This window comes from Dermacentor variabilis, chromosome 1, assembly GCF_050947875.1.
Source record: "Dermacentor variabilis isolate Ectoservices chromosome 1, ASM5094787v1, whole genome shotgun sequence".
NCBI lineage: Eukaryota > Metazoa > Arthropoda > Arachnida > Ixodida > Ixodidae > Dermacentor > Dermacentor variabilis.
The window spans coordinates 60,366,924-60,383,120 of NC_134568.1; the positions used below are offsets into that span (position 1 = coordinate 60,366,924).

Here is a 16,197-nt window from a genome sequence, read left to right on the forward strand (position 1 = left end):
TCGGGCGCTTGGACAACGTCACCAAAGTTGCAAGTATGGACGTCGCTGCTTGCGATGACATCGCCTCGGTCGTGCGTCGAGCGGTTCAAGAAGAGCTAGCACGACTTCAGCGAGTGATAGCCTACCAAGTGCTCGCCTGCTACACGTCAGTATTTGATTTTACTCAACGCGAGCGTTCTCGGATGTTGCCGGAATCCTGCATGCACCACCGCATCAGCACAGGGCAAGCGACTCCGATAGGTCGGAAACCCTATTGCGTATCTCCCACGGAAAGAAAAGTGATTGCCGAACAGGTCGACGACATGCTGCAGAAAGGCGCTATTCAGGAGTCTTGCAGTTCTTGGGAAGCTCCTGTTATACTAGTGAAAAAGAAAGACAACTCGTGGAGATTTTGTGTAGACTACCACAGCATTAATGCCGTCACAAAGAAAGAAGTGTATCCCTTACCAAGGATTGACGATGCTGTTGACTGCATTCACTCCGCATCGTACTTTTCGTCGATTGACCTCTGGTCCGGGTACTGGCAAATACCGATGCACCCGTCTGACAGAGAAAAGACCGCTTTTGTTACGCCTGAAGGACTCTATGGGTTTAACGTCATGCCGTTTGGCTTATGTAATGCCACAGCAACCTTCGAGCGATTTATGGACTCCATCCTCCGTGGTCTCAAATGGGAGATTTGTATGATTTGTATTATAGTCGGCCGAACTTTCCACGAGCACAACCAGCGGCTCGGCGTTGGTTTGGACTGCATCCGACAGGCTGGCCTAATTTTAAACTCTAAGAAGTGTCGTTTCGGTGAGCGTTAAGCCCTTGTGCTGGGATTTCTCGTCGACAAGGACGGTATGAAGCCAGATCCCCAAAAGATTTCTGCTGTTCGCAACTTTAAGCAGCCGAAGACAGTGAAATATCTCTGAAGTTTCCTGAGCCTTTTTTCTTATTTTCGCAGGTTTATTAAAGACTTCGGTGAGCTTGCTTGTCCACTGACTGACCTGCTCCGCAAGGACACTCCCTACATATGGTCCGCTCAGTGTGAGACTGCTTTCCAGCAGCTGAAGTTTTTGCTCACCTCTGGGCCACTTCTCCGCCATATTGATCCGGAGGCGTTCACCGAACTGCATACTGATGCAAGTGGTGTGGGCATTGGTGCTGTGCTCGTCCAGTCTTATGCCAGACGCCAACACGTCGTTGGGTACACAAGTCGCACTTTGACGAAAGCAGAGAGCGATTATACAGTCACGGAATTGGAATGTCTTGCTGTTGTTTTCGACATCCACAAGTTCAGATCTTATTTGTATGGCCGCGATTTCACGATTGTCACCGACCATCATTCTCTCTGCTAGCTCGTTGGACTGCGTGACCCAGCCGGGTCGTTGGCTGGGTCGTTGGTCTTGCGTCTTCAAGAATACGACTTTTCTGTTGCTTATAAGAGCGGTCGGTGTCGCACAGATGCCGACTGCTTATCTCGTCTTCCCTCTCAGAGCGAGGGTACTGATGATGACGATTTCGACGACTACTTAACTACAATCTCATCGGACTTTCCTGACTTTGTCATCTTCATGAACGAACAACAGCGCAACCTTTCACTAAAGCCCATTATTGATGCGACCCGCAGATCCGAACGGGCTACGCCATTTCTGATTCGTGACGGTCTGCTTTACCCCATGAATTATTCAAACAACGGTGCTCCACTACTGCTCGGCGTTCCAAAATGCCTGCGTCTTGCTTTACTTCGAGCCATGCACGGCAACCTTACATCCGGTCACCTTGGATTCGCTCGAACGCTCCACCGCCTCCGACAACGTTTCTATTGGCCTCTATCGTGGAAGACAACCAAGCAGTATGTCGCCAGCTGTGATGTCTGCCAACGCCACAAACAACCGACTACAGCTCCTGCAGGAACTCTGCAACCGGTTACACCGCTGACTTCACTTTAAGAAAGTGGGTATAGATTTGCTCGGCCCCTACCCCAAGTCTTTCACTGGCTGCCGCTGGATAATCATGTGCGTGGATTATTTAACACGTTATACTGGAACAATGACACTTGTCTCAGCTACAGCACCTGATGTTTCGGGGTTTCTTCTGCATTCGATTATCCGCCGCCACGGAGCTCCTCGTGTGGTGATAAGTGATTGCGGCCGGATTGCGTCGTGGAACGGTTGCTACGCCTTTGTGGAACTCGATATCGTCATTCCACGCCTTACCACCCGCAAACCAACGGTCTAACCGAGCGCACCAATCGTACCCTCTCAACATGCTTTCAATGTAAGTATCAACGGATCAGAACTCGGATGCCGTATTACGGTTCATCACGTGTGCCTTCAACACAGCCAAGCATGAAGTCACAGGACACGCACCTTTCTTTCTCTTCTACGCTCGCCATCCTCAAAGTTTTCTCGACACCATACTTTCCTTTTCACTTAACGACGATGCTTCTGTCATACAGATATTGTGTCGTGCCGCAGAAGCACGTCGACTTGCCCGGCTCAGAACCCTATCGTCGCATGTTCATGCTAAGGCTCTCTACGACGCACAACAGCTGCCCGTCAGATTCACCACCGGTGACTTCGTGTGGCTGTGGACACCGGTTCGGAAAAGGGGACTTTGCCAAAAGCTGCTCTCCAAGTATTCGGGCTCGTTCGTCATTCTCAAATGCTTGAGTGACGTGACCTATGTCATCGCTACAGTGACGGCTGATAACCACCGTTCACGCAAGACGCAAGTTGTGCACATCGCACGATTGAAACCGTACCATCAACGCGCACTCTGACTCGCTCGGTGAGCTTCATCTGCCCCGGAGGAAAATGCAACGCCGCATCGGAAGAGCGTGGAAGAGAAAGAAGAAGTGGCGCCAGGTTTTCGGAGTGATCGGCTGTTTCGGTCCGTCCCATGTCTTGTCTACCATTCCCACTGTAAGTAAACCCATTCTTCATTCGTAGCAATATTTTCAGTTGTGGAAAAAATATCAATTCATATAAAGTAGAAAAAGAAGTGGCCGGAGAATGCTCCTTTGTGGCATACCGTGTGGGATAGGTTTTATTTTCGAGTTCGAACAGTTATGGCTAACGTACTGAAACGATTCTGGAGATAGGAGGACATAAACTTGTTTGCATGAACACGACCTCCGTGTTACTTAAGCATAGCTAGAAGTCCAATATGGTGAACGCAATCGAATGCTTTTGTAAGATCTAGACATATACCTAAGGCTACCTGTTTTGCATCAAGCGGCGTAGTTATAAACTCCTTTTGTGTGAATAAGGTCAATTCCGTTTACTTGCATTCCAGGAAACCGTATTGTGCTGTCGAGATAAGCGAGTGTTTGTCTAAAAAAACATACAATTGCTTGTGCATTATTTTTTCTAAGCCCTTTGAAATTACCGGTAATATGGAAAGTGGGCTAAATTATTTGTCATTTTTGTTTTCCCCCTTGTAGATTGCTACCATCTTTGTAATCTGCCTTTCCTTCGTAAAGCAACTTTGTTCTAGAGATAAGTTATAAATTTCAGCTAAAATTGGCGCAATTGTGTCCATAGTACATTTGATTGCCCTAATTTGCATGCCATTTGCATCACGCGACTTAGAATGTTTCAGGCTATGAAACACATTTTTAATTTCATTCTAACTCGTGGGAAAAAACACCGTGCTGCCATAAATGTTTGCTGTTTTGTGAATCGAAGGAGTATTTTCCGTGGTAAAACTTCCAGGCGCTCCAACGGCTACAACACAACTGTTGTTCACGAGAATGTTATCAACGTTAGTTATATCAGCATGTTTTATAAGGTGGTTCAGTTGCTTTCAGAACAAAGCGGAATTATTCACCACATCGTTAAAATATATGCTTGATAATACTCTTCTTTCGCTGCTTTTAGTTTACCTTGAGAGCTTGAAAGCTTTAAATTTGCCGATATCTTTGGTTTTCACAAATTCCCAGTACATGCTGTTTTTTAAGCTTATCTGCCTGCGAATATAACTGTTTGTACATGGTTTGCAATATTTTTTACATCTCCTGTGTACGATATCGCGAAAATTTTCATTTATAGATAGCTTTAAAGTCCACCATAAACACTTCGTGCATGCTATATGCATCAGTATACAACATAACGTGGCTGCAATCATGATTCTGAACTTCTGTTCGAAAGCTTTCCAGGGAACGATCAGCAACATTCTGCGAGCGTATAGGAGTGCTTCGTTCACGCTTTGCTTCGTTTCCATCAGAAATAAAAACAAAGATAGGAAGATGGCCACTAATATCACAAAGAAGTGTTGCACTTGACACAATTTCACTGTACGCATTGGTAATAAGAGATCAAGAAGGCTGTCTGTTTTATCAGTGATGCGGGTCGGCTCATTTATAGCATTATTAAAGCCGCTAGATGTGAGGATTGACAAAAAATCACTACTAATATTGGAAACAGATAACATATCTATGTTCTGGCCACCGATCCGAAACAGTGCATACTTATTTTGTGACACAAGTTCTAACATTCTCTAAAAAAATTATGAAAGACATGACAACGAGCCTTTGGAGGCCAGTAAACCACATATATCATTATCTGAGAATGATAATTCCTCTAAAATTTGCACTTCGTGTGCGCGACAAACCAACAGTAACACGTCGCCGCCCACCGTTGCCAACGGTTCAGTACAAAAGTTTGATAACCAGTACACTTAAATGGAACAGTGTGTCGTGTGCAACAAGTTTCTGAGACCATTATGGCGTCAAAATGAACACCGGTAGAATCAATGAGCGAATCCATATCATCATGCTTATTTTCCATTGATCGCGCATTAAGGCGAAGGAAGGATAAGGAGTTCTTGTTTCGAAGTGTTTTTAGGTTTGCTATTGCAACAGTCATCGTGGCGCATCTACAATAAAGACATAAACATAGGACTACAAGACAGCGCGCAGGACTACAAAACAGTCATGAGCTGTACGTCATCAGACAGATAAGCCGGAGTACAGGGGAGCTATCTTCCCGATGTGCGAAAACTTTCCCATCCTTGGTCCACACCTACTTCCACCCTACCTGATTTTTTCTTTGCTATCGCAGCGCCAAGTATCTGCTTCTTCTGTGGGGTTAGATGCTCATTTATGTAGAGAGCACTCGCTTTTTTGTGCCCCAGCACAACTGTCGTAATCCGCGTTTTCTTTGTTTTCGCAAGGAGTGAATTTCGCTTTTCTCCCCTCACAAACCTTACGAAAATGTCTTTTTTTTAACTTTGTTTTGCAGCTGGCACTTTATGACAAATGTCGATGTCGCCTTTTGTCACAGGCTCGCCAACAAACTCAACCAACCTCATGACGAAATTAGCAGGTTCACTGTCTGCTGCTGGTTTTCCTCCTACAGGGCTTCGTTACTAGTTCTATGTGACTCAATGTCTTTCATATGTTCTTTGACTTCTTTGTGACATTCGACCACTGTATCACAGGTATCGCTACAGCATTGGACGCTTTTCTTGAGCCTTTTATATTCAGCAAGGACTTCCTTTCTGAAGTTTACCAGCTCTTGTCGCGAACTGTCAGGGTGGTCTGTTTCCTCGCGCTTCCCCCTTGAGGGCGACATTTATCAAAAAGAAACTGAAAATAGGGTTGAAAGAGACAACTGGTAACACCAAGAGAATAACAAAAGGCAGCAACAGTTTCGGCTAGTGGTACAAGAGCTGTGTACGGCAGCAGTGCGAAACGAAACAGGCGTGAAAAACAAGTAAAAGAGTTCAGCTTACCTGCAAAGAGCAGGAAAATCAACCCGTGGGACTGTGTCGCACGGCTGCCGAATGAAACGTTCCCGGTAGTAGCAGAGTCCTTTTAAAGCTGATCCAAGTGGGGCTGATATAGCCGCATGCTCAGTATGAAGGCAGTATATTCAGGCTGATAGCAGGCGGTGACGTCGATTTCTTATTTAGTAAATTGTTATCCGTCCCTTGGCGAAATCTTGACCAGCGGAAAAGCAAACATGCGATGAAGTCTCCAGCCACTGCAGTCAAGCTCCAAAGAGTAGGAAAATCAACTCGTGTGGCTGTGTCGCACCGCTGCCAAACGAAAAAGAAACACATTTACCGATTAATTTAAGAAAATTCCTAATGAATTTCTTAATTTACGGTACATATTGCAATCTACGGTTCGTAGCCGGTGAGTTTTCAAGGCGTATCTGCTTGGAATAAATTTTCTGAATGACACCCGTTTGGAGATTAGTTACTGCCCCACTCGCTAACACCGTGCGAAAAAAGTAGTATTTGAAGCAATTAACGCATGTGCGCAAGGGAGTTATGTTAAATTTTGCCTTTGTCTGGTGGCATATATCATGATGACAAATAGATTACTTTTGATGTATTAGTGTTGTAGTGCCCATTAATTACCTTGCAAAAAGTCGCATTTTCGCCCGAAAGGCGAACCATCGATTACAATAGCAGGTTAGTGGACAGCTATAATAAGTAAGGGCAGTAGTTTTATCGGCCATATAAAGTTGTAAACATAGGCATACTAACTAAGTTAACAAGCATGATGTCACACGCGTAGAAACAAACATGAACACATTTCAGTCGAAGACAGCAAATCGGTCCACCGATCGAATGCATTTAGTGATGACGAAGAACCCGCAAAGTTTCAGCCCATACAAATCGGTTTTGTAAAGAATAAAAAAATAGCAGTGCGTTTCCACTCTGTCAAGAAGGACGACCAGTGAAGCTGTGTATGTGGGCCCCTTAATGGCGAACTGCACCTCCGCCGCGGATCGGCCCGGCATTGCACTGTCTTCGAGATCGGCCCACGTATTGGGAGTGCTTAACGCCCAGCTGCTTCTCCTCCGCCGCGGGTTGGACCAGCATTGCACTATTTTCGGGATCGGCTCACGTATGAGAGTGCTTAACGCCTGATCCACCTCAACCGCGAGTCGGGCCGGCATTGCACTATTTTCGGGATCGGCCCACGTATGTGGAGTGCTTAACGCCTGTTTCACCTCCGCCGCGGGTCAGGCCGGTATTGAACTATCTTCAAGATCGGCCCACGTATCATCATCAACAACAGCCTGGTTACGCCCACTGCAGGGCAAAGGCCTCTCCCATACTTCTCCAACTACCCCGGTCATGTACTAATTGTGGCCATGTCGTCCCTGCAAGCTTCTTAAACTCATCCGCCCACCTAATTTTCTGCCGCCCCCTGCTGCGCTTCCCTTCCCTTGGAATCCAGTCCGTAACCCTTAATGACCATCGGTTATCTTCCCTCCTCATTACATGTCCTGCCCATGCCAATTTCTTTTTCTTGATTTCAACTAAGCTGTCATTCACTCGCGTTTGTTCCCTCACCCAATCTGCTCTTTTCTTATCCCTTAACGTTACACCTATCATTCTTCTTTCCATAGCTCGTTGCGTCGTCCTCAATTTGAGTAGAACCCTTTTCGTAAGCCTCCAGGTTTCTGCCCCGTGGGTGAGTACTGGTAAGACACAGCTATTAAACACTTTTCTCTTGAGGGATAATGGCAACCTCCTGTTCATGATCTCAGAATGCCTGCCAAACGCATCCCAGCCCATTCTTATTCTTCTGGTTATTTCCGTCTCATGATCCCGATCCGCGGTCACTAACTGCCCTAAGTAGATGTATCCCCTTCCCACTTCCAGTGCCTCGCTACCTATGGTAAATTGCTGTTCTCTTCCGAGACTGCTAAACATTAGTTTTCTGCAGATTAATTTTTAGACCCACTCTTCTGCTTTGCCTCTCCAGGTCAGTGAGCATGCATTGCAATTGGTAACCTGAGATACTAAGCAAGGCAATATCATCACCGAATAACAAGTTACTACGGCATTCTCCAATTCACAATTCTTCCCAATCCAGGTCTCTGAATACCTCCTGTAAACACGCAGTGAATAGCATTGGAGAGATCATATGTCCCTGCCTGACGCCTTTCTTTATTGGGATTTTGTTGCTTTCTTTATGGAGGACTACGGTGGCTGTGGAGCCGCTATAGATATCGTTCAGTATTTTTACATATGTCTCGTCTATACCCTTATTCCGCAATGTCTCCATGACGGCTGACGTTTCGACTGAATCAAACGCTTTCTCGTAATCAATGAAAGCTATAAATAATGGTTGGTTATATTCTGCACATTTCTCTATCACCTGATTGATAGTGTGAATATGATTTATTGTTGAGTAGCCCTTACGGAATCCTGCCTGGCCCTTTGGTTGACAGAAGTCTAAGGTGTTCCTTACTCTATTTGCGATTACCTTAGTAAATACTTTGTAGGCAACGGACAGTAAGCTGATCGATCTATAATTTTTCAAGTCTTTGGCGTCCCCTTTCTTATGGATTAGATTATGTTAGCGTTCTTCCAAGGTTCCGGTACGCTCGAGGTCATGAGGCATTGCGTATACAGGGTGGCTAGTTCTTCTAGAAGAATCTGACCATCATTCTTCAACAAATATGCTGTTACCTGACCCTCCCCAGCTGCCTTCCCCCTTTGCGTAGCTCCCAAGGCTTTCTTTACTTCTTCCGGCGTTAATTGTGGGATTTCAAATTCCTCTAGACTATTCTCTCTTCCATTATCGTTGTGGGTGCCACTGGTACTCTATAAATCTCTATAGAACTCCTCAGCCACTTGAACGATCTCATCCATATTAGTAATGATATTGCCGGCTTTGTCTCTTAACGCGTACATCTGATTCTTGCCTATTCCTAGTTTCTTCTTCACTGCTTTTAGGCTTCCTCAGTTCCCGAGAGCATGTTCAAGTTTATCCATATTATACTTCCTTATGTCAGCTGTCTTACGCTTGTTGATTAACTTGGAAAGTTCCGCCAGTTCTATTCTATCTGTAGGGTTAGAGGCTTTCATACATTGGCGTTTCTTGATCAGATCTTTCGTCTCCTGCGATAGATTACTGGTATCCTGTCTAACTGAGTTACCACCGACTTCTATTGCACACGCCTTAATGATGCCCATAAGAGTGTCGTTCATTGTTTCAACACTAAGGTCCTCTTCCAGAGTTAAAGCCGAATACCTGTTCTGTAGCTTGATACGCAATTCCTATATTTTTCCCACGTATGGGGAGGGCTTAACGCCTGCTTCACCTCCGCCGCGGATCAGCCGGGCATTGCACTATTTCTAGAATCGGCCCACATATGGGGGAGTTTTTTGCTTACTACAACGACAGGAAAATTTCCTTGGACGGTAGAGGTATACAGCTTCGCTGTAATACACAAATTTTGTGAAAACATTGTGTAGTTTGTGGCTGACCATTATGCTGTGAAACACAATCACAATGTGAAGACTACCAATGTGAAGTCAACCGTTGCTTCATCATCGTCATGGAGCATATGTCTCGTACAGCGGGTTTCAGGCGCTAACATGTAGCTTTTGAATAATGAAGTACGTTTAGAAGGCCCGTTTTAAAGCTAGTTTCCCAACTTCGATGTAGTCAAAATGTGAGCAGTTGTCCACTCTAGACGCCAAAAAAAGTCGCCGGACTCTAAATAGAAATCTTTGTCGCTATGACAAGTCGCCAAATCTAGGGAAAAAAATCTGCAATGGCAACAATGATTCAAGATCATTAAACGATAAAAGACAGAGCTGATTTTGAGTTTTCAGATGTGGTTAGGTTAGATGGTCAAAAAAAAAATCATTGGATAATGCAAGCGGTGAAACTTGCTTTGGACTGTCCCGCGATAGCATCCTCTGCCTCGCTTAGTGCGGCCGGCAGCGCGTCATCTGCTACTGTGTGCGTTGCGCTGAGGCCCGAAAGAGAATCGTCGCTGCTTAAGCAGGGAATGCGCAGGAAAAAGAAAAGCACATTTACGTGGGTGCTATTCAGAAGGAAATATTTGCCTCAGCGGTTGTTTTTGTTTGAATTTACAGTCTGCAGTCGACAGTGCCCAGTTTAGAAGGTGACGGGGCAAATGGCCTACTTTGCTACACCACTTCTGACAGCGAAGAAAGCAAGTGCACCCCTCCAGCCGGGAGATACGCGTATGGTTACCATCTTGCACTGCAGCTGCAATCTGTGGTGTAATCGTTATTGGAATATCGATTAGCCGTTTCTTCTCAAATTAGTCCTCTCCGTACGTTTCTTCGGAACGAATGTGCAAACGTAAAAGGATTTGATAACGCAGTTGAGCATAGCGTGGTATCGCAGCGCGTCAGTTTCCAACTACAGCGCCTGTCAGCGGTGTTCAGTCCGCGCTCTGTACCGCAGGCTGATGCCCTTCGCCGTAGAGCACCTGTACCTGCACGCAGCGATCATCAAAAAGGACGTGGAAGAGATGGAAAGCATAGTCCAGGCAGTCACCCAGGCAACCAAGGAGTTCGTGTCAGCGCTCCCCAGGGAAGGCAGGCCAAGCGAGGCGAGGTTGATCGACAAGATCGGCAAGCTGCGCGTGTTCCCGTACTCGTTCGCCTCGTTGCACGAGCCCCACCAGCTGAACCGGTGCGTTCATCATGGCAGAGCCTTTTCTTCTATTCACTTTCTCTAACTTGTGCTGCTGGGACTTGAGTTGCCTGTCGACCGGTAACTAATACGTCAGGTCAGGAGTTCGCGATTGGCAGTGAGCTTTTTGAAGCTGTGCTAGGGTGCATTTATATAGACCAACTCTTCACATGGAATCCTGATAATAAGAATAAACTGATTAACGGGAGCTTACTGACACGTCCAAACGAAAAGTATTCCGGCAGTCTATATTACAAGCACTAAGCTATGAGGCTCAAACTTGGACGGCAACAACGACCGCCATCACCTCAACAACAACAACAACAATTAGGAGGGGCTATAATAGCTGTAATACAAAGACAAGGACATGGCGATATGGACTAGAGAGCAAATGGGTGTAGCTGATCATATGCTCGTTGAGATTAAGATGAAGAAGTGGAATTTGGCACGTCATATGTAATGCGTAGAACATAACCGGTGTTCTATCGCAGTGACAACGGGCGCCAAGAGAAGGGAAGCTCAAAATAGTGTGGCAGATAATTAGCGTTTGTGATGAGATAAGAAAATGTGATGTCACAGGATGAAGTTAGCCACTGTTTGGATCTGACTGCTGGTACGATCTGTTGGGAACTCGGCGCTGACGCCCGTGGTTGTACCTGGGTCGCAAGCCCCAAGGGTAGCGTTGGCCTGGCGGCCTGGGGTACAACTGCAAGCATCCGAAGGTCCCGGCAAAGCATGAGTCGACAGGTAACAACGAAACAACTTGTTTATTTTAACATCGCAAAGAGTTGGCGGTCAGGTTTGACCGAAGTAGAGAGACGGGAGAGCACTTCACTCAACGGAAGAAATCGGAGCCCTCCCTGGCGTCCGGGGGCAGCTGTTTTTATACTCTCGCAGTTGAGGGCAAGAAGGAACCCCTCAAAAGACGAGCACGTGAATGTACAATGGGCTAATGGTGACGCACACTGTCGTAGCGATGCCGTAGCACCATGTCGTGGCGCTGCGCACGATCTCGTAGCACCTGGTCGTGGCGCTGCGCAGCACACTGTCGTGGCGCTGCCGGTCGGACACAATGACTGTAACGAGAAGATGGTCCCTGCTTTGGCATCGCCTGTTTCGGGCACAATGACTGGAACGAGATCCCTGCTTTGGCATCGCCTGTTTCGGGCCCAATAACTGGAACGAGATCCCTGCTTTGGCATCGCCTGTTTCGGGCCCAATAACTGGAAGGAGATCCCTGCTTTGGCCTCGCCTGTTTCGGGCACAATGACTGGAACGAAATCCCTAGGCGGTCGCATCGCCGCAGACGCGCCTGGAAACACCTGGCGATGAGTGTTGCGGTGACGACGATCGGGCCAAAATGTCTGCCGCCCCGCCGCAGTTGGCGCCGGCAAAACCACGTGTCGCAGGCGAAACGCAACAGACCGCCCCGCCGGGGAAAGGAGATCCCGATGGACAGGGGACTGCATCCGCTGTCCGGAGGGATGTCGCTCGATGATGCTCATAACCGAAGTCGGGCGTCCCTTGACGTTTCTTGAGCGCAGCGCACAGAGAAGGCCTCGTTCTCTCGTTCAGGTTCGCACGGGACACTGCAAAGTGACTTCGGGAGAGTTCACATTTTTGTTCTCGTTCCCGGCAAGCGTTAGAACTACGCTGAAAACTCAACCGCTCAGTCAGCAAGCACGGCACAACCCTCACTAAGCCCTGCCAGGCTCTTTCCCCTTTTTATACCACTGCCTAGTTCCTTACAGTAGTCTAGCATCACTCAGAACGCGTCCACAAATTGAAAAATTGCACTAGAAAGCATATCATCACTTTGAAACACTAAACAAAAGCAATATGTTAAAAAAAATCCTGCCTCAGGAAGAAAAACATCAGTAACAAACAATTTTGAGGCTGATTCCTACGTTAGGGGCTTTGACTTAAGCCATCGGCGTTACCGTTGAGACTCCCCTTTTTGTAACGCACCTCAAAGGAATATTGTTGTAAAGCGAGGCTCCAGCGCAGGAGGCGGCCATTTTTGGGAGAGATGGTCTGCAGCCATTGGAGAGGGCAGTGATCCGTCTCAATGATAAACCTCGAGCCGGCTAGATAGCATGACAATTTCTGAACGGCCCACACGAGACATGCACACTCTTTCTCGGTGGCGCTATACGCCTGCTCACGACTGGTCAGCTTACGACTAGCATACAGGACGGGGTGTTCTACTTCTCCATTTTCCCGTTGGCACAGTACAACGCCCATGCCTCGCTCACTAGCATCGCACTGAACAATGAACCCTTTTGTATAGTCTGGCGATCGTAGCACAGGCTGGCTTGTTAGGGCACTCTTTAGGGCGCTAAAAGCTCTTTCCTTTGTCTCGTCCCAGGCGACTGTTTGAGGCTCTGTCTTTCTTAGAGCATCCGTCAGGGGAGCCGCGATATCAGAGTACCTAGGGATGTACCTCTGATAGTAGCCGGCGACACCTAAGAACGACCGAATATCGGTCTTTGTGCGCGGTTGCGGAAAGTCTCGCACAGCGGCCACTTTTATTTCAGAGGGGCGGCGACGACCCTGACCAATCACGTGACCGAGGTAGACAACCTCGGCCTGTGCTAACTGGCACTTAGGAGCCTTTACTGTCAAGCCTGCTTCGCGCAGGCGGGTTAGCACTGCCCGCAAGTGTGTCATATGCTCAGACCAGGATGCGGAGAATATCGCTACGTCGTCTAGATACGGTAAAGCGAATTCTTGCTGTCCCCGCAACACTTTATCCATGAGACTTGAAAAACAGTATGGCGCGTTCTTCAAACCAAAACTCAACACTTTAGGACGGAATGTTCCCATTGGTGAAATGAACGCCGCATACCTACTAGCCTCTTCTGTAAGTGGAACCTGCCAATAACCCCTGACAAGATCTAGGGTGGAAATAAACTGAGCGCTACTAACTTTCTCAAGGCGCTCCTCGATGTTAGGGATCGGATAAATTTGATCCTTAGTGATGGAATTAAGCCTGCGGTAGTCGACGCAAGGACGAGGTTCCTTGCCCGGTACCTCAACTAAAATCAAAGGGGAGGTATAATCACTCTCACCTGCCTCAATAACACCGAGCTGTAGCATTTTCTTTACCTCAGCCTCCATAATATCGCTCTGGCGGGGTGACACCCGATACGCCTTGGATCGTACTGGCTCTGTGGAGGTAAGTTCTATATCATGAGTAAGTACAGAAGTCCTACCAGGCCTCTCAGAGAACAGACCTTGAAACTCTTGTAATAGCTGGTGTAGTTCGGTTTTCTGCTCAGGCGACAGCGGTGCTTTACTGATAAGGTCACTAATGACTTGACCGGTGTCTTCCCTGTTCGTCACTGAGCCTAGTCCCGGAAGCTCGACCGGAAGCTCTTCAGGAACGTTTACCATCATGCACACCACTGCTTCCCTTTGTCTATAAGGTTTGAGCAGATTACAGTGGTAAACTTGCTGTGCTTTCCGCTTTCCTGGCAGACTTACCACGTAGTTAACGTCCGACAGTTTCTGAACAATTCGCGCTGGGCCCTCCCACTGCACGTCTAGTTTGTTGTTTAGCGATGTGCGCAATATCATGACCTCATCGCCAACCTCAAAACGACGGGCCCTGGCTGTCCGATCATAATAAACCTTGGCCCTCTGCTGGGCCTTTGTCATTGCTTCACCTGACAACTCCTGTGCCCTTCTTAAGCGTTCGAGGAGCTTAAGCACGTACTCCACCACGACTGGGTCGTCGCCCCTACCTTCCCATGATTCTCGAAGCATGCGAAGCGGAGATCGAAGCGAGCGACCGTACACCAGTTCAGCTGGCGAAAACCCCGTAGCCGCATGCGGCGCGGTCCTTAAAGCAAACATCACCCCAGGCAGACACAGCTCCCAGTCAGTTTGATGTTCAAAACACAAGGCTCTCAACACGCGCTTCATGACGGAGTGGAGCTTCTCAACGGAATTCGACTGTGGGTGGTACACTGAGCTGTGTAGCAGCTTTACCCCACACCTTTCGAGAAAAGTTGTCGTCAAAGCGCTAGTAAACACTGTGCCCTGATCTGATTGAATTTCTGCAGGAAAACCAACTCGCGCAAATATGGACAGTAGTGCATTAACTATCTCAACTGAGCTGAGTTCTTTAAGCGGCACTGCTTCAGGGAACTTTGTCGCTGGGCAGATCACAGTCAAAATGTGTCTGTACCCCGTGGCTGTTACCGGCAGAGGTCCCACTGTATCAATAACGAGCCGTCTAAAAGGCTCCGTAATGATAGGTACCAATTTCAACGGCGCCCTCGATTTGTCCCCTGGTTTGCCCACCCGCTGACAAGTGTCACATGTCCTCACGAAATGGTCTGCGTCCCGAAAACACCCTGGCCAATAGTACTCTTGCAAGAGACGGTCCTTAGTTTTCTTAACTCCTAGGTGTCCGGACCACGAACCCCCATGTGACAAGCGCAACAGATCCTGACGATAGCATTGAGGCACGACCAGCTGATCGAACTCCACTCCTCGGCGGTCTAGATACTTCCGGTACAGGACTCCACCTCTTTCCACAAAACGCGCAGTTTTCCTGGCGATACCTTCTTTGACATTGCAGCGCACGTTTTCCAGGCTGCCATCCTTTTTTTGCTCGGCTATCAAAGCCGACCGGCTGACTTTTAGCAACCTATCAAGTCCGTCTGACGTAGGCGCGATGAGCAAATCAGTAGATAGCTCTTCTAACTTTCCCGTGTCGGGCATTTCCTCTCCAGTATCTGGCGCCTTCAACGCTACAGACTCAATTTTATTCAGTTCGGGCGTGCTCTGAATATCAGCTTGCTGCGCCTCTGACCCTTTTTCGTTGTTTGATAACGTCGGCCCCGCAACTACCGCCTTTGCAGCGAGCTCCCGAACCTTCGATCTGGTTAAGGCCTGAACACTAGCTTCACCAAACAAAAGCCCCTTCTCGCGCAGGAGGTGATCGGACCTGTTTGAAAATAGGTACGGGTACTGGGGTGGCAGCACAGATGACACTGCCGCCTCCGTCTCAAGCGCTCCGAAAGGTCCTTCAATAAGCACCTTTGCTACCGGCAGACACACGCTATGAGCTTCCACGGCTTGCTTGATCCACGCGCACTCGCCCGTGAACATATGGGGTTCTACGTAAGACGGGTGAACTACATCCATCGTAGCTGCGGAATCGCGAAGCACTCGGCACTCTTTCCCGTTTACGAGGAGGTCTCGCATGTAAGGCTCAAGAAGCTTCATGTTCTCGTCAGTGCTGCCTATTGAAAAAAACACAACTTTTGGTGTTGTTTCCGGACACTGCGCCGAAAAGTGACCCGGCTTCTGGCACGTATAACAAACGCCCGCTCGCCTCATCTCGAACCGCTTTCTGCGTTCGGCTTCGGCTGCCGTCTCTTTACGTTTGGTCGGATTGCTTTCACTCGCATCCTCACTACGCGTGTCCCCCTTAAATCTCATGGGCGTGAACCTTGGCCTCTCAGACTTGGAGCCAAATTCACCCTTTTGACCGTCCTTAGCTCCGCGAGCTCGACGCGTCACAAACTCCTCGGCTAGCTCAGCGGCTTTAGCCACCGTACAAACGTCTGGCCTATCCAAGACCCAGTATCGCACGTTCTCCGGTAACCAACTATAAAACTGTTCTAGCCCGAAACACTGCAGAACTTTATCGTGGTCACCAAACGCTTTCTCTTCTTTGAGCCACTCCTGCATGTTTGACATAAGCCTATACGCAAACTCTGTATATGACTCACTTCTGCCTTTCTCATTTTCCCGAAACTTCCGACGGA

At 47.9% G+C, this 16,197-nt stretch overlaps 1 protein-coding gene across 1 annotated transcript in view; it reads left to right on the top strand.

Annotated features, from left to right (window-relative positions):
• The first annotated feature begins 2,854 nt into the window (after positions 1 to 2,854).
• Positions 2,855 to 16,197, top strand: part of LOC142571338 (membrane metallo-endopeptidase-like 1) — a 43,946-nt gene continuing 30,603 nt past the window's right edge. Inside the window, exons 1-2 of the mRNA XM_075679611.1 lie at positions 2,855 to 2,912; positions 10,184 to 10,414. Coding sequence (XP_075535726.1) covers positions 2,890 to 2,912; positions 10,184 to 10,414 — 254 coding nt within the window. The 5' untranslated portion in view covers positions 2,855 to 2,889. The remainder of the gene's footprint in view (positions 2,913 to 10,183; positions 10,415 to 16,197) is intronic.